General features: G+C 34.5%; 6 protein-coding genes across 6 annotated transcripts; 3 read left to right on the top strand and 3 right to left on the bottom strand.

The window, feature by feature from the left end:
• Positions 1–4: 4 nt before the first annotated feature.
• Positions 5–562, bottom strand: NAEGRDRAFT_71070 (uncharacterized protein; the record flags this gene model as incomplete). Its single annotated transcript, XM_002673703.1, has 1 exon — positions 5–562. The coding sequence occupies one exon, from the start codon at positions 560–562 to the stop codon at positions 5–7; it is 558 nt and encodes a 185-aa protein (XP_002673749.1).
• Positions 563–1481: 919 nt separating this feature from the next.
• NAEGRDRAFT_71069 (uncharacterized protein) lies at positions 1482–1883 on the top strand (the record flags this gene model as incomplete). Its single annotated transcript, XM_002673768.1, has 1 exon — positions 1482–1883. One exon carries the CDS (start codon positions 1482–1484, stop codon positions 1881–1883), a length of 402 nt encoding a protein of 133 aa, XP_002673814.1.
• Positions 1884–2907: 1024 nt separating this feature from the next.
• NAEGRDRAFT_51364 (uncharacterized protein) lies at positions 2908–5517 on the top strand (the record flags this gene model as incomplete). Its single annotated transcript, XM_002673767.1, has 1 exon — positions 2908–5517. The coding sequence occupies one exon, from the start codon at positions 2908–2910 to the stop codon at positions 5515–5517; it is 2610 nt and encodes an 869-aa protein (XP_002673813.1).
• A 422-nt stretch (positions 5518–5939) lies between these two features.
• NAEGRDRAFT_51363 (uncharacterized protein) lies at positions 5940–7052 on the bottom strand (the record flags this gene model as incomplete). Its single annotated transcript, XM_002673702.1, has 1 exon — positions 5940–7052. One exon carries the CDS (start codon positions 7050–7052, stop codon positions 5940–5942), a length of 1113 nt encoding a protein of 370 aa, XP_002673748.1.
• A 2684-nt stretch (positions 7053–9736) lies between these two features.
• Positions 9737–11885, bottom strand: NAEGRDRAFT_58896 (uncharacterized protein). Its single transcript, XM_002673701.1, has one exon. The coding sequence runs from the start codon at positions 11876–11878 to the stop codon at positions 9758–9760; it is 2121 nt and encodes a 706-aa protein (XP_002673747.1). The 5' UTR covers positions 11879–11885; the 3' UTR covers positions 9737–9757.
• Positions 11886–12133: 248 nt separating this feature from the next.
• Positions 12134–15557, top strand: NAEGRDRAFT_51361 (uncharacterized protein; the record flags this gene model as incomplete). Its single annotated transcript, XM_002673766.1, has 3 exons — positions 12134–12457; positions 12637–12771; positions 13374–15557. The coding sequence occupies 3 exons, from the start codon at positions 12134–12136 to the stop codon at positions 15555–15557; spliced, it is 2643 nt and encodes an 880-aa protein (XP_002673812.1).
• Positions 15558–18373: the final 2816 nt, after the last annotated feature.

The raw sequence follows: 18373 nt of genomic DNA, 5'->3' as shown, positions 1-18373 counted from the left end.
ATTGTCAATAAACTACACTACCTGCAATATAAATGTTTCCCTTCCAATCAAGTCTAATTCCTCTAGGAGTGTTTAATAGTGCTTGTGTGGCAATATTTCCATCACCACCAAATCCAGGACTACGCATTGTTCCAGCAACAGTTGAAATGATACGTGTTGTCATGTTAATGTGACGAATAACATGGTTTCCACTGTCAGAAATGAACAAATTTTGACCAGTCGAATCAATTGCTAGAGAGAATGGTAAATGTAATTGTGCATTAATAGCCAATCCACCATCTCCAACACTTCCAGCAATGCCATTTCCAACCAATGTTGAAATAATACCTGTTGTCTTGTTTATGAATCTAATCTTGTGTGCCTTCTCTTCAGCTATGTACATGTTACCATACATGTCAAGAGCAACATCTCTTGGACTGTTTAAACTCGCTTGTGTTCCAAGAAAACCATCTCCCAAACTTTGGGAAATTCCATTACCTGCCACTGTTTGTGTGACATATTGTGCATGTGATGTGAAAATGGTTGAGAGAAGAATAATTATGAGGACACACCACTTTAACATGCTGATGTTATATTGAATAGTCAGTTAATTGATGTGTTTGTCGATTAGAAAGGTGCTTCTATTTTTTTGTTTGTGGATAATGTAATTATTTTACAATACTGTGGCCAACTTCTCTTTAGGTGCAGGGAAAGGAGATGTCATGACTGAATAGATTTGGACATGTTCGAACAGTTATCATTATGGTATGAACGAAATCTCGTCAACATCATCCGAGTGATGTATCAATTAAATTTTCTAATGCTTGAATAATATTTCTTATAATGCAACAATATATATGTGTAGGCATGCATGTAAATTTCTCATCCTTTCTTGACAAAATAATTCAAATCACCCTCATGATTATTTGAGAGCAAAAAAGCCAATCCCGATTTGCAAATCATTTTTTTTATATTAATTTTATTAATAATTTACGATTCGAGTTTTCAATTCTTCGATACAAACATGTTCACGTAAGGTTTTAATAATGAAGAGGTTGACAATGTTAAATTTTACTCATTTCAGATTTAATATTTGTGGAAAGAGTTTTACTTTTTGAGAATCAAATAGTTAGAGTTCAAAAATAACCTATTCCAGTTTGAGAACATGAAGAATCCAGTCAACTTTCGTATTAGTTCTTGGACAAATGCGTTGCAACTATTGAAATCGTGCAAGAAAGATTGGAAATTTTAAAGAATAAAGATATTCCACCAGTTGAAAACCAACTCAAAATTATGAACTTCTTTACTGTTGTTCAAGAGATTTGATTTTCCATTGTCCATTTATATCCTATTCGAAACAGGTATAGCACCAGATAGGAAAATCTTTCAATTCTACTCATCCACTTTCATACCACATTAAAAAAGAATACTTTCACAATCATATCAGGAAAACTATAAATTGACAAAGCAAAAAAGAGAATCTTAAAACATTAACAAAAAAAATGAAAAGATTCGTCTCAATTCTATTGATTGCCTTGACATTGCTTGTGTTTGCACTCTCATTCACTAGTGAAGTAAGTGCTGAAGAACAAGCATCAACTCTCTCCTTGTACATTAGAAAGAACAATAAGGGAAAGTACAGAGTTAAGAGAAGAAACAGACAGAATAGAAAGGTTCACAAATATTTGGACACCTACGGAAAGAGAAAGGGCTGGAAGAGAAGATATGGAAAGAAGAGAGTTATCAGAAAGAAGATTGATGTCTATGGAAAGAAGAAGAGAAATTACAATAGAAAGAGAAGATTTGATACTTATGGAAAGAAGAATAGAAAATATAGAAAGAATAGAAAGAATAGAAGAGGTGGAAAGAGAAACAAGAAATTCGATCTCTACAAGCGTAAATAACTGAATATTCAATTTTGAATCAAAAATTTTGTATCAATCATAAATAATTTGTGAGCTCTGTTGAATATTTTCTTAAATGATTGAAAAATCTGCAAACCTATCCAATATTCTGAAACGACATTGTGTTTCTATTCCATCTAGGATTCAACTCTCAAGAATTCTCACTCTATGATCTTAAAAGTTCAACTTTCGAATAGGAAATCACCTTAAAGAGTTCTAGAATGCACATCCGTAACAACAACAATGAGAAGAAAAACCTTTACTAATCATCATTGATTGAGAATGGGTATTCAGTAGTTTGGCACAGCAAAGCCCACACATATTTCCTTTCGCTGTTCCCAATTTGGTGGCCAGTAACATAACATACGAACTTACCAACAATGAAAGGTTAATATCTAGTCCACAGCTAATCCTAAATAAGCAAGAGAATGATTCAACGAATGCATCGTTTCTAAATTATTCAACACTCTGTTGAATCTTCCTCTAACTCGAACTCTTTTTCCAATCATTAATTAGAAATTGCTTGAATTTCGTCAAGGAATGGAATAGTGAACAAAGGATGAAATGCAGTACAAGATGATAGTTTTCCAGAGAGTTGGATTTCAATTCCTTTTGTTTTTCGGTGGTTTGATAAAATGGGAATTGGAAGTACAGTATGGATGCCATAACCGTTAATTCGTAGCCATATTTGTGATTTCTGAAACAATATCTTCCAAAGATGATCGTTGGAGTGCAAACAATTGTTTTTTTAACCTGTTAGAAATACTTGGTAGAGAGTATTGTTGTGCCAACTCCTGTTCTTGTAAACTCCACAACGTTAATGCACTAACACTGAAAGTTAAGTTTCAAAAAAATGAGTAAGATATTTAAGCTCGCTATTGTGTGTGCAACATTATTGGTGATTAGTTTCGTTTTCTTTTTTCTATTGAGAACTAACAAGTCAGCTATTGATTCAGATGTTGTTCTGGTCAGACCACATTCCAATGAAAACCATGAAAGTGTTCTCATTCCTCACAAGAAGAACATGCCAAGAGTAGTCATAGTTTTGGGAACAAGACCAGAAGCTATCAAATGTGCTCCACTAATTTCACATCTCAAGTCAAACCATCACTCTGAATTGGAGGTGATTGTGTTGAGTACTGGTCAACATAGTGAGATTTTAAAGCAAACTCTTGGTGTATTTCATCAACATGTGGACATTGACTTGAAGTTAATGACTCCCAATCAAAGCATCTCCTCTTTCTTCACACTTGCCTTCCAAAAGATTAGTTTAGAATTTGAAAAGCAAGGGCCAATCTCCATGGTGTTGGTTCAAGGCGACACAACTACATCTCTTGTTGCTGCCCTTGCAGCCAGTTATTTAAAGATACCAGTTGGACATGTAGAAGCTGGATTGAGATCTTATGATTTCAATAGTCCATTCCCAGAGGAGTTGAATCGTAAAGTGATTGACTCGTTTGCCAGTCTCTTGTTCGCTCCAACAGAATTTTCTAAAGCAGCTCTTGTTAGAGAAGGCATCTGTCCACAGCATGTGCATGTCACTGGTAACACTGGTATTGATTCGTTCTATTCCTTAAAGTCTCTCCCACCAAAAATAATTCCAGAGTTGCTTCAAAACATCAGAAGTTTTAAAACCAAGCATGTTGATGCGACTACATCTTCACATCGAACTGTAATTCTTGTTACCATGCACAGAAGAGAGAACATTCCACACTTTAAAGAGATGTGTAATGCCATCAAAACAATTTCCAACACATTTGGTAAGAACGTCATGGTCATTCTACCTGTTCATCCAAATCCAAATGCTAAGAGTGTAGTACATGAAGTGTTATCTTCTTTGGATAATGTCCAACTAGTTGATCCAATTGCCTATGACATCTTTCCACATGTCATTAGTGAAGCTGACATTGTGGTTACTGACTCTGGTGGCATTCAAGAGGAATCAGCAAGTATTGGAAAACCTGTTATACTCATGCGAGATACAACTGAGAGACCAGAGGGAATATACATTGGAACTATTAAAAAGATAGGTGTTAATTATCATCACATTGTGAAAGCCATGACCGACGCAATCAAGGATTCACAAAATTCGAAACTAATTCTTTCAAAACACATATTTGGAGATGGAAAAGCTAGCATGAGAATTTCAAAAATTGTTCGTGATTTTGTCACCTCCAAATTACCAGAATCTAGTGAATGTTCCACTCAATTCATTCAAGATTCAATTGCAGAAAGTGTTTACTCTCAAAATTTCTTACCATTCGAAAGTAGAAAGAAGGAATTATTGGAAAGATCAAAACCAAAAGATCCACTCACCATGCAAGAATTATTCGCATTACCTAGCGCATACACTCCAGCAACGAAGACCTCTGATGAATTTTCTGTCACTGTCGTTGTTGGTTTGTATAAGAGAACAGGTCTAGTGAAGAGATGGATGCAAGCTCTCCTCTCACAAACTCATCAACCTAAAGTAGTTTGGATGGTCTTTTTTGCATCGCCTAAAGCAGAGGAGATTGAAAATGAAATACAAGAGGCCAAGTTACTTGCCACATCCAATAATATTTCACTCTTTATCAATAAGGGAGAAATGCAGCTCAAATATTTTGGAAGATTTCAACTTGCGCTACAATCACCAACCAAGTATATTGCTGTTTTTGATGATGATTGCATTCCTGAGAAGAGATTTTTAGAGGCAGCCATTCACACTATCAATACCAATAATTACAGAGGAATTCTTGGAACGAAAGGAACTCCAACAGCTGAGGATTATTTTTATGGACCTGTCTCTGGTTCAGAACAGATCATTGAGGTGGATGTTGTCGGTGGAAGTTGGTTCATGGAGAGGGAGTGGGTTAAACTATTGTTCAGAGAAAAGATGTTCTCATGGGCCACTGGAGAGGACTGGCATCTATGTTCCAATGCAAGAAAGTACGCCAATATAAGATGTTTCGTCATGCCAGTTTCTCGAACACTAGAAACAAATTCATATTCAGGTGATTATATGCAAATTAGTAATAATGGAGATACAACTGGAAGAGTACAAGGCACCAGTGAAGCAAGATCTCTTATTATTCAAAAGGAAACTCAGAGAGGTAATAGATTAATGAACTCTTACCGAAATAATGATCTGAGAACTGCTTTCGTTTTCCTGAGTAATCAAAATGAAGGAAGAACTATTCTTAAAATGTTAAGTAGTTTAGAGTTACCATTCACTATTCAATATAGCCTGGGAGTTGCCGATCAATCCATTGCCCAAATAGATTCGGATGAATTATCCAAGATTACAAAATTCAAGTCGTTCAATGACTTCATGTTGAGCAGAGAGTTTGATACAGCTCAAACAAATCTGAGCTCTGCAGCTGAAACCATGTATCACTTTGACATGTCTATCCAACAACAACAAGCAACAGCTGTTATTCTAGTTGGAAGTTCGCCAACACCAAGCACATTAGCTGTTGCCACTGCATGTCAGATTAACAAGATTCCTGTCATTAACTTTGTACTAACTGAGAAATCAAACAAGTTGGTAGAATCAGTTTCAGTGTTGACTGTTCGTTCGACTCCAATAGACGGAAATTTGTTGGATGAAACCAAGAGAATACTAACAGAGACACTCACCAAAATTTTTACTTGAAATAAATCAAAGTGCATTATTGAAGTAAAAGCCAAGTTCCCAAATCCTTGTTTCAAATATTTTGTACGAAACGTATTTCTCAGTTTACAAAGAGAAATGGGATTATTAGAAAAATGATTTTCCTATTTTAAATATCAAGATAAGTTAACTGTTTCATTTCTCTTAAACGTTCAGTGAAATCCTCACTGATCTCATTATGATATACACTTAGATCTATCAAATTCTTCATTTCCAGAATAAATATGGCACCCTCATCGCTTATCTTATTTTCATTTAGGTCAAGTCTGGTTAATTGCTTCATTCTACTTAAGAATTGTACGCCTTTGTCACCAATTTCATTGTTTGGTATCTCAAGATTAGTTAATTGTTCCATTTCACTTAGATATTTAGCTCCTTCAACACCAATGGTATTGTTATAGACATCAAGACTTGTTAATTGCTTCATTTGACTGATATTTTGCACCCATCGAATCAATATTATTATCAATAATCCTTAGGTCAGTTAAATACTCCATGTTGCTGATATATTTTATGCCTATTGGTGTAATATTAATACTAGAAATATCAAGTATAGTCAATTGATTCATTTCACTAATAAATTGGGCTCCATTATCTCCAATTTCATTGCCAGAAATGTAAAGGTTAAGTAAATTTTTCAATTGACCAATAGATTTTGCTCCTTCAATTCCAATCTTATTTTCACGTATGCTAAGATCTGTTAATTGTTTCATTTGACCAATGTACTTGGCTCCCTCATCCCCAATATTATTTGTACTTATAGAAAGATGAGTTAATTGATTCAGTGATGAAATGTATTGTGTTCCTTCTACTCCAATGTTGCAACAATAAATTCTAAGATCCGTTAATTGTTTCATTTCACCAATAAACTTGGCTCCCTTCTCATTAATAGAATTGCCACCAATATCAAGTATGCTTACATTCATCAATTCACTGATATACTTGGCTCCCTCCTCACCAATATCATTGTATCCAACACTAAGATTAGATAATTGTTTCATTTCACTTATAAATCTAGCTCCACCATCACAAATATGGTTTCCAACAACATTAAGGTAAGTCAACTGTTTCATTTCACTAATGTGCTTTGCTCCATCTTTTTTAATATCATTTGAACGGATATTAAGATAAGTTAATTGTTCAAGACCACTAATATACTTGGCTCCTTCAGGGCCAATATCATTGGAGCCAATAGAAAGTTTAGTCAATTGCTTCATTTCACCAATGTATTTGGCTCCTTCTGCACGAATATTATTACTAGTTATATTAAGATGAGTTAATGCTTTCAATAATATTAAATGACTCAAATTCAATCCAATGTAACAGCAAGATACATTGAGATCAGTCAATTGTTTCAGTGAACCTAAATACTTAATTCCATTTGGATCAATATTATTGTATTCTAAATTGAGTTTTTTCAATTCTTTCATCGAATCCAAAACCTGTAAATTAAATCCAATTTCTCCATTCATTCTCACTGCAAGATTTGCAATATTTTCCAAAAATTGACCAACCATTTCCCGATCATCACTATTACGTGATAGGGAGAGGTGTTTACAATTATATTTAACGACATTAAACCACTGTTTAGAAACTAATGCACAACTGGTTACAACAAATGTAAAATCATTGTGAAAAGATAAAATTTCAAAAAGAGAATCATCAGAGAATAGGAAATTTTCAGTGCCCTTTGATGTGATGGAATGGTTTGGTTGTGTGATCATTTTTTAAAGATTTTTAAATGTCAGTTCTGGGATTGAAACATGAATAATTATTGTTAACAAAAAAAATAATTTAGACAATTGCTTGGTGAGAGTTATTGCCATAATTATAATACCAATAATGCTAATAAGACTTCCAAAACCAGCTGGAGGCGAACAGTTGTTGTTGAGATTGGTATTGGTTAGTCGTTTTCTTTTTTAGTATTCATTGTTGTCTCTATGTTGGAGATTTTGACTTGTTCAGAGGTAATGTTTTTTTTAATTAAATCTTCGCTTAATAATTAGACGGGAAGCCTCGACTATCCCGCTACAGTCTTTGACTGTATGAACAGTGAAGGCAACGAATCTATTGATTGTTGGTTCAGTAATTAAATTGTATCCACAACAGCGAAATAATAAAATTGAATAAAAAAGACTACAGCACCACAGGTTCCCAAGTTGTCTCCAACCTCAGTACTGATGTGTCTCGACGATGCTTAACTTCTCAAATCGGACGGGATGAGGTGCATTCATCGTGATATGGCCGTAGCCAAACATTATTTTAAATTGTGAAATATGAATCAGTTCAACCCTTGTTTAGTAAATCAATTCTATAAAATATTCTGATAAACCAAAGATGATAAAGCTGAGATTATGCCAACACAATTCGAAATATTGATAATTTGAGTCAAAATCACAACCTCTTTAATTTTTCATTTGATTAACTCATCCCGAATGAGTTGCTGTGGTACCATAAATTGGTGCAAAATGACATTATTTTTAATGGAGTTTGCTCTATTGATTTTCAATTTTGCTGACCACTTTTGGTCGTTTTTAAATTTTCATCGCTGTACAGATTAGGTGGCAAGGCTTAAATTTTAAAATTGACCAAAATTTGGTACCTAATTTTCAAAATTAAATTATTGGACCAAAGTTTTTTAATAAATTAATAAGTTTATTATTTCACAATGTCCTGACTTAGAGAAATTTCTCCAAGTCAAGATTACATTCAAGATTTCAACAAAGGAGCATGATAACTCTGCATTTAAATAAATTCAAGATGATAGGTATTACAATTATAGTACATCAACAAGTATCAGATTTCAACTATCTATTAAAGTAACTTACTAGAAGAAAATCATCTCAATAGCATTGCATGACATTTAAGTAAGGGTCTAACAATAAGCTTTTCATTGATATCCTTGACAAGCACAGCAGGACCAAGCACTTCATTAGGAGAAATGGAGTGGCTGTCATTGGCCAACACTATTCCTACATGAATAAATATTTTACGTGACCAGTTTGTTTACATATGAATCAAATACATTAAACTTACCTGAAATATGAATGAATTAATATCAATGAATACCAACTAATGAATTCCGTTATGTCAATTCTTGATGAATAAATTATAATGAATAGAAAACATACCTATTGTTTGCGAGTTGAACAATGTTATTGGAGTGGAGAGTTTTCTCCATAACAAGAGCCATCCAACATGGTGTGAACGATCTTACCCTTTGAGTGTAAACACTGATACAGTTGAATGATACATTAAAGATATACGTACATGCTTGTTGATTAGGTCCAGCACTTGCATTTGGTCCGTCTCCTTCATGTAATGAACAGGCTTGTTTAGACTTTCATCATTATCATGCTGATATGAAAATTAGGAATGGATCCAAAAGCTCGATCAAAACCTCCGTTATCATCAAACAACTCACCGAGTAATGTCGAATTACTTCCTCTTCTTGCTGATCCATTATGAATTGCTCCTCATCATCTGATTCCGAGGATCAGAATCAAGCTCTCTCAATCAAATCATCCTCCATTTTCAAACGTATGGAGCGTTCCTTTGTGTTGGTGTTTTCCCCATTTTTTTAGGCTTTGAAATAAGGCGCTAAGATCCACTCACTCATACTGATGATCGCAATGAGGTAGATGAAGATGGATCGAATAAGAAGCTTATTGATGAATCATCACCTTATGATGATAATAGCAGTCGGGTTGACAGCTGTTTATGTGTAAATAACATCTGATTTCATAGCTTGATAACCATTAAGAACAGTATGGTCCCATTCTTTCTCTGAATTTAAAATTAAAAATCGATCAAAGTTGGTGGCCAGAATGAAAAATTTACACCAAAACGACCAAAACACGGACCAAACAAGTTATTCGGGATGATAATAATTAATAATAAATTAAAAAAATGGGAAACACTGCAATTAATAGAGGTTGGTTGTCTTCATCGATTTATAATGTGGTGACATGAAAAATACTGTCGGAATGTGGAATATAGATAAATCAAGTGACGATCCTTGTCATACTTTGGCATGTAAAATTCAAGGATGTTTAGCAAAGAATAATTTCAATCAAAATCAATGTGAGGATGAAATGAGGAACTACAATGAGTGTGTGAAAAAGTTTGCTGAAAAGGAAAAACAAAAACAATTAACATCAACATCAACAACGAAAAACTAGAGAAGAATAAAATTGTACATAGTATAAAACATAATTTTTATTTACAAGCCACAACAAACAATCCTCTTTGCAATAATAAATAGAACGGAAGCTAGCGCCATTCCCAAGCAAAGCTTGGCACCAATTGATGTCCTTTCATAAACAATTTCACAACAGTCAGCTGCTGTTCGGATTAGTCTGAAAAATACAGAGCTTATGAAATCAAAATATGTACTGCCGGACATCTCTGATGGATTGTTGATTTGTTTAACATCAACACCAACAATTGAATGAGTACTGGTTTGAATCAAATTAGAGGTCACACTATCATCATTACTTTCCATAACTTGTTTGTAGTGAAGACATTTAGAGCTGTGAATTAAATGACCACTGGCATTGGTGGCAGTAAGACTATCTGCCACATCTGAATATCCTGGAACAAATTTAAGAACCAATGATTTTAAATCCAATTCTAATTGTTTTCTGACTGGAAGCTCATACCAAATACATTCATGCCTATATCTTTCCTCGTATGTTTGCTTAGTAACCTTAATAAAAAGAATGGAAGTATCTAAATGGATATCTAAGGTTGTTTGTCGGCTCTCTTTAAAATCGTAAGCCATATCTAGGGTGAGGAGGATAGCGCAATAGAAGAACAATACAACCAATGTCTTGGCTGACATATTCAACCCATTTTTGGCAAATGTGAAAAGTGTCATCATTAGGAAAATGAAATGGAAAGAGTGATACCATAACAGGAGAGTATTTGCTTGGTATATTCCCACAATATTCCAAAGTCGTTGCTCCAAGTTTTCAGTCTCCAGTGGGTTGAAATCATGCATAGCTGGTAGTAAAAGTGTCGACAAGGATTTCTTCTTCTTGTCCTCAGATCTCAACTTCTTCATATATTTGACAATTTCTGCCTTTTGAGCTTCATAATGATTCAAATATTCCATTGATTGGTTTCGAATACTTCCAATTTGCTCTTGCAATTTTACTACTTCTTTCAATCTATATTCTGCCTTATCCTTCTTTGAGTTTGAATAATAGTAGAGACCATAATTGATACCAGCTACTGATAAACTGATAATACCACCAGCATGTGAAGCAAGAATTGCAGGTGCTGCTGGAGGGAACAATAAAGAAGCTCCAACACTTAATGCCAAACAAGAAGCTCCAACAAAAGTATTAGTAAGTGATTTCTCTTGTCTCTTCTTAAAGAATGCAGAGTCTTGCTGAACCTTACTCTTCAATTCTTCCATTTGTGCTTGCATTCCTTCAATGTCCTTTTGGAGAGTGGCTTGAATCTTGGTAAACTTTTTGGTCAATTTAATGAAATTCTTTTCAAAGCTTTCATCTAATTTAGTAGCCTCTCCCAACCTTGTAAATAACTTTGAAGGAGTCGATGATGAAGGAATAAACCTTTCCTGTGTAACAACAAGATTGGACATTTGTTCCAAAACATCAATGAGTTCGTTCAACCGATCATAAATTTCCCTCTGATCATGTTTAAAGTTATGTAAAGTTTCCCCAGCATGTTGAAAGATGTCTTCATAAATCCACAATTCATAAACAAGTTTGACAGTCTGAGCAGATGAAGTTGCAATAACAGCCCATTTGGTCACTGTAAACATGTTTTTCCACGAGAACAATAGATGAATCTTCTTCTCCAGAATACTCTTCACGAATTGTGCCTTTCCAACAAGAAACTCCTTGTTCTGAATAAAGGCAGCATCCGGACCAACACCACTATCACTTGCTAACTTGGAAGAAGTAGAAACAAAGGATTGAAGACCATCCCAAAGTCTTCCTGTCTGATCAGCAAAACGTTTGTTGTATCCATAGGCTAGAGTGGCCAATGTTGTTGCTACAACTGCTACATTTTCCTTCGAGAGTGTATGTTGTAAGTAGTCATATGATGTAGAAGTGGACATTGAATCCGAAGAAGATGGTGTAGTATTATCATTTAGATTGTTGTGGATAGGAATTGTTTGTTGTTGTTGTTGGGGTGTCATAGCATTGACTCTATACAAAATAATGAACATCAACAAGTATAGCAATGAAGATATGAGCCATCTTGTTGTGTGATGAGTTGAGGATGTTGATGATGAATTCATCAGTCCCTTCTTCTTGTTGGTTGTGTGGTAAACACCTGATCGTGATGAAGAGAAGATTTCATTCATTTTTTCATTAACGGCAGGAGCTAAAAATATTGAACAAGAAGAATTCCTGAGCAAGAAACAATGTGTGGTTCAATTACAAAGGAAACTTGAGAAAATTGTTATATCAAAACTCCTTTTATGATAAGAGACGTCTAACTTAACGTTTTCTTATTGAAGGTCCTCAATTTTAATTATCCAATTGTTTGAATATCAAATTAAAAGGCTTGTTCAATAAAAATTTCGAAAATTTGATTTTAAAAAAATAAGTGGAAGAAAATGTCTGACGATTATTTATCATCTCTCGGAACAAAGGACGAAGAGGAAGAAACAAACATTGAAGAGGATGTTGTTGAAGAAGAACAAGTAACACAAGATGACGATGATGGATTTAAACCAGCTGAAATGTTGGATGAAGAATTTGGAGGGGAAGATTCTGGTTTAACAGATGAGGAAAAAATTAGAATTATGAGAGAACAGATGGGAGATGAATATGTTATTGATGACAAAAAACAAGAAAAGAGAAGTCATTTCACACAGGAGGAAATTAGAAATTTGACAGATACCAAAAATTTGTTTCAGTCTCCACTCTTTCGTTTTTCTGTAAGTGTGATTCGGAATTAATTACTTATAGATTATAGTTTGCTGAAGTTTTGAAAAAGGCATCAGTTGATTGGAAGAAGTGCACTAAAATTGAAGATGGTTTAAGAGGTTTGAAGGAAATTTTCGATACAATTTCATCATATAAGGTTAAAAATCTTAGTGAAATTTATCCTTCAAAGTTTATCAAAATTTCAGATAAGGTCCAAAAGTTGCAATGTAACGCACCTCAAAATATTGCAATTGTTGGTTCTTATTTGTTGAGAACTATTGCTAAACCATATAAGAATATTGATATTTCTGTAGTCATGCCAAAGGTAAGGAGATAGTATTAGAATTTATCGTTATAACAGCCATTTAGAATTATATTTCATCAAAAGATTACGGAAAAACATACTTCGAGAAGAGAGCTTACTATCTCTGTGCTATTGCAGAAAATATTAAATCTAACGAATTATTTGAAAACTTGGAAATTGTACCATTCAGAGGAGATCTTTGGAAACCAATAATTTCTATCAACTTTAAAGTTGGAAAGAATGCTTTCAAGATTAGAATTATACCGTCAATAGAAAACACTATCTTTGGCAAACATTTGAAGCCAGAAGGAATTGTGGAATACCATAGAATTGCTGAGGATCAATATTATCAAAAACATTTGGAAATACTGCACAAGGAAATGAAGGATTGCCCAGTTTTGGTAGAGACAGCAATTTTATTGCGTGTTTGGGCAAGAAATAGAAATATTTATCAATCTGATGATAGTTTGAACGGATTTTTAATTTCAATGCTGGTAAATTATTTGCTCTCCATCAGAAAGATTAACAAGACAATGAGTTCCTTCCAAATGATCAAGTTATTTATGAATTGGATTGTTAAATCAGATGACTCTATTGCCAAGGGTTTGTCTCTTTCTGGTAAGCCAGTCGATCCTGTTTTTACAAAGGCCTTTGATTTGGTTTTGCTTGATGCTGATGGTGATTTCAATATTTTCAACAGAGTTACTAAGAATGCTTGGAGAGAAATTCAATCTGAAGCCAACAATACTCTCGCCTACATGAAAGACGAAAAGAGTACCCAAGGTGTTGAATTACTTTTCTTGACCAAGCACAACTTTTGGTACAAGTTTGATGCAATCTTGTCAGTCAAGATTCCAACTTCATTCAAGAATGACGGTGAAAAGTCAACATCTCAACTCATTTCAAGCACTCTCGTACAGGCTCTCGATGAAAGAGTTAAATATTTGAGAATTGTTGAAAGCAATGATGATACAGTTTTTGTTGGTCTTATTTTAAAGAAGAAATGGTTTGAACCAGTCACTGTTGGTCCTTCTCCACTCAACAAGGAAAAGACTGAAGAATTTAAAACCTTCTGGGGAAAAAAGACAACCACTAAGGACTTTAATGGTACTCTCCATGTTTGTACTGAATGGACCATCAAGGATACGGAATGTTCTGTCAAGCTTTTAGAAAGTGTTTGTAGTTACATTTTACAAAAACATCTCGATAAGAATATTGAATGTACAGTTTCTGCTTCAGATGTTTACTCCATTTTGAAGACCAATAAGAAGGAATCTGAGGAAATTAATGCAAAGGTAACTCATGCTTTTAGTAGACTCGAGGAAATTATAATGGAAACAGATATCAACTTGGTTGTTGAAAATATTTCTGTTATTTCACCAGAATATTACAATGTCTCTGTTTCTTCTCCAAGTGTTAGTTCTCCAATTTTGACAGTTTTGCAATTCAGAAGTAATGCTAGATGGCCAGATGATGTCGAAGCTTTGGACAGATTGAAACAATTAATTTATTTGAAATATAGTGAAACTTTGCAAATGAAGACAGTTCCAACAAGAAGATGGATTGATATTGTTTGTGAAGGATTCACTTTCCGTGTTGTTATCTTTGTCTCAAAGGAAATTAATATTATTAAGAGATCTGGTCAAGCTCTCAATCCAAATGTTCACGAATTGGAAAAGACTCTTACAGTTTTGCCATTGCACTACAAATACTCTGGTATCTTTAAGAGTAACCATAAGGAATATTCTGAAACAGTTAGACTTGCCAAATCATGGGTCAATACTCACTTTATGTCTGATTATCTTGAGGATGCAGTTGTTGAATTGATGTGTATGCACATTTTTACAGATCCAAATTCACCATATCGTGCACCAAAGACTGCCATTTGCGGATTCTTTAGATTTTTGAATTTGATTTGTACTCACTCCTGGTTTGATACTCCACTCTTTGTAAATACTTCAACAGAAGATGAAGAAAATGTACAAAAAGAATTTGCCAAGTGTTTGAATACCTATGAAGATTTAGATGAAAAGCCAAGCATGTACATTGTTGCCTCCTACAATATGGATTATGTTTGGACCAGAAAGAATCCACCAGCTATCATTGTTCACAGAATGATTCAATTCGCCATGAACACTGAAATTGAGCTTATTGAATATTTACAAACCTCAAACACTGAATTGCCATCACTGTTTGTATCCACTGACATGGATAGTTATGATTTAATCATTCACCTCAAACAAAATATTGATAGAAAATTACCAACAGGATTCAATCCTTATGATTTACTCTACAGTGACCTTAAACAAAGATTCTCTCGTTTTGGCCTCATCTTTAAGGATTGCAATAATACAATGATTACTATGGCCATTAATCCAGAAGTTCTCTCCGCCAAACAATCTTCAATCAGTAATACCTATTGTATGAAGCCAGCACCAAATGTTGCCAATAGTACAACTGGTACTGATAAGAAAAAGTCAGGATTAATGTTGGAATTGAACATTCCTCAACTCATGTTCGAGATAAAGACAATGGGAGAAGGTATTATTTCCAAGGTTGAAGTAAATCAAGAGTCTCCTTTAGCGCCTTTCTCAACCGAAATTCAACCTCCATCTATTGTTACTCCAACAACAACAACAAACAACAATAACAATCAAAGAACTACTACAAGAGATGAAAAAACAACACTCACTGACAAGAAGAATGGCGCTTCTAACAAACGTAAAAAGGGCCAATCAGAGGATATTACCAACGATGATGGACCATCCACAAAGAAGGTTAAGCAGTCGATGAAGAAGAAGAAATAAATAACTTAATGCCTTATGATGTCCCATCGAATCCGACTGGCTGAAACCGTTTAATATTGTAAAAACTACGAAAAATCTTTACAGATTTAATTTGCGCCAAAAACGATAGTCGTTTCACAAAATTATTCAAAAAAATACCATTACATATTAACTAGGATGGATCAAGACTCTTTCATGTATGAATCAACCCCTAAGAGGCGAACGAGTTTTACTCCAAACGCAAATAATACTAATAATCGTTCAATGTCTATTAGCACAACTAAGGCATCATCAAGAATGATTGACCCAGTATCAAGCCCAACTTCCCTTAAAGAATCTCCTATTAGAGGCTCAAACTCTTATTATAAAACTCCAAAAAGAAGATCAAACAGTACTTCTAGAAGACAAACATCATCATCAATGATAGAAGAAGACCCTAGAGATTCTATGAGAGAACAACCTTCTGATGATTTTGCCAAATTCCTTAGCCCAACTGGTGAGAAGATCTATAGAAAACTTTCCGAGGAGGCCGAGCTTCAACAACAGCAACAACATCAACAATATCAACAAGATATACAAGATGAAGAAACTGAATTTAGAGAATTCCAAAAGCTGTTAGAGAAGAGCAAACTAAATATGGAGAAGGGTGGTGATGACGATGATTCTGTTAGACTCTTAAGACAACAATTAACCCAGGTCCAACAAATTAAGTTTGAAAATCAGAAAAAACAAAAAATTATTAATGATTTGCAAAGACAAGTCGATGATCTCCTTCAATATAGGGATGATACTGTACAATTAAGAAACGAAGTTAGTATCCTAAGAGAACGTTCCAGAGGTAAGGAAGAAGAAATGAAGAGACTTGAATCAGAAGCTAATGATCGTATTACAACACAAAAGGGTGTTGAAAAGCAATTGAGAGAAGAATTACTTCAACTTCAACAAGTTCTGACTGAAGAAAAGGGTAAGAGAGATGTTGAAATTTCCCAACTCAAGAAGGAACTCGATCAATCAAGAGAAGAAATTGCGATTTCTGCACATCAAAGAGCAAATCTCGAAAAAGAATTACAAGATTTGTCAATCTCTTTGAGAGAACAAAACGAGCTTCAAGATAAGAAGACTAAGAGTCAAAAGGAATTGGCTGAAAAGCTTCAAGAACAAATTGAAATCCTTCTTAATACTAGATCCGAGCTTACTGAGAGAATTAATGAATCCGATATGAGAATCAAAAAGGGACAAAAGGTTTCTGAAGATAAGGACCTTGAAATTGACAAGCTGAAGAGAAAGATTGATAGACTTGAAATGGAAAAGCAAGAACAAGGTTCAACCCTCAGCCAACTTCAAAACAATATTCTCTCTTTGCAAGATAGAGTCACTGAATTGAACGTTGAAGAAACTTTGGTTTCTGAATTGAAGAAGGATCTCAGTATTATTCCTGAACTCAAGAATGAAATTCAAAATACTCGTAAGAGATTGGAAGAAGTTCAAAATCAACTTGATAAGGAAAATCACGGAAAGCAATTGGTTACTGAAGAGTTGAGAAAGATGAACGAAATCAATGACAACTTGGAAGCTTATATTGCTGATTTGAAGGATGAAAATGATCAATTGAAGGATAGACTTGATGAACTTTCAAAAGTTAAGGCAGAAAATGATTTCCTCCAAAGAGAACTTTCCCACTATAAGGATACATCTGAAAGAATCACTGAACAATACAATTCGGCTGTTTCTCAAAGAGATCTTAAGGAAAGCGAAGTCGGTTCTGCTCATGGATCATTGGCTTCTGATTTCTATGCAATGATGAAGACTGTTGAACATGTCTTGGAAGGTCACGAATATTCTAGAAATGAAGATGATTCTCAACTCAACAAGAAGGCTCTTGAAGCTGTCAAACCAAATTATAAGGCTCTTAAATCTAAGGTTCTCGACGCTCTTGATGATCTCATTGTAAGTAGAGACAAGTGTAAGATTTTGCAAGATGAACTCGATGGTTTGTCAAGCAACTTCCAAAACTTGAATCATGATCACTCTGATACTTACAAGGAATTGATCAATCTTAAGAAGCAATTATCTGATGGTGAAAAGGTCAACAGAGCTCTTAAGGAACAAAAGCAAGAACTCGAAGATTCTGTTAATGAATTGGAAGAACTCCTTGACTCTCACCAAGAAGAAGAAAAGAACAGATTGAGATATGTCTATTCTTTGTACAAGATGTTGAAGGATACACCAACAAATGATAGAAGAAACGGATCACCACTCAGAGGAAGACCACAAGGCTCTGATAGTGACGAACCTATCAGCTGGGAAACATTCCAATCTTTATTCTCTGAACAAGTTACTGCTCACCTTGTTGAAAGAGAATCATTGAAGAAGGAAGCTGCTGCTCAAAAGGAAAAAATTGCCGATCTTAATGCCAGACTTGAAGAAGCAAACAAGACAATGAAGGCCAATATGGAAAAGTATGAATCCGAAAGAAGCGAATTAGAAAAGAACTATCAAGGTGAAATTGATGAGCAAAGAAGCAAATTTGAACATCAAATTGAAATGCTCGAAATTGATTACACTGAAAAGGTTAAAGAACTAGAAGAAGCTCTTCGTGAAACTCAAGAACAATTGTCAGATACTACTGGAAAGTTGAAGAAATCTACTATGATTGTTGAAGTTTTGAAGACTGAGCTTAGAGACTCTCAAATTGATCAAAACAAGCTTCATAATGGATTGAAGTTGTTGGCCAGAGGTATCAGACCAATGAAGGATAGAATTGATGACCTCAAGATGCACAAGGTTGTTCTCAAATCTCAACTTAGACAATATGAAAGACTCCTCAAAGGTGTTTA

This window comes from Naegleria gruberi (assembly GCF_000004985.1).
Source record: "Naegleria gruberi genomic scaffold NAEGRscaffold_44, whole genome shotgun sequence".
NCBI lineage: Eukaryota > Heterolobosea > Eutetramitea > Acrasida > Naegleriidae > Naegleria > Naegleria gruberi.
The sequence above is the reverse complement of the archived record's forward strand: the minus strand, read 5'-3'. Positions and strand labels throughout refer to the sequence as shown.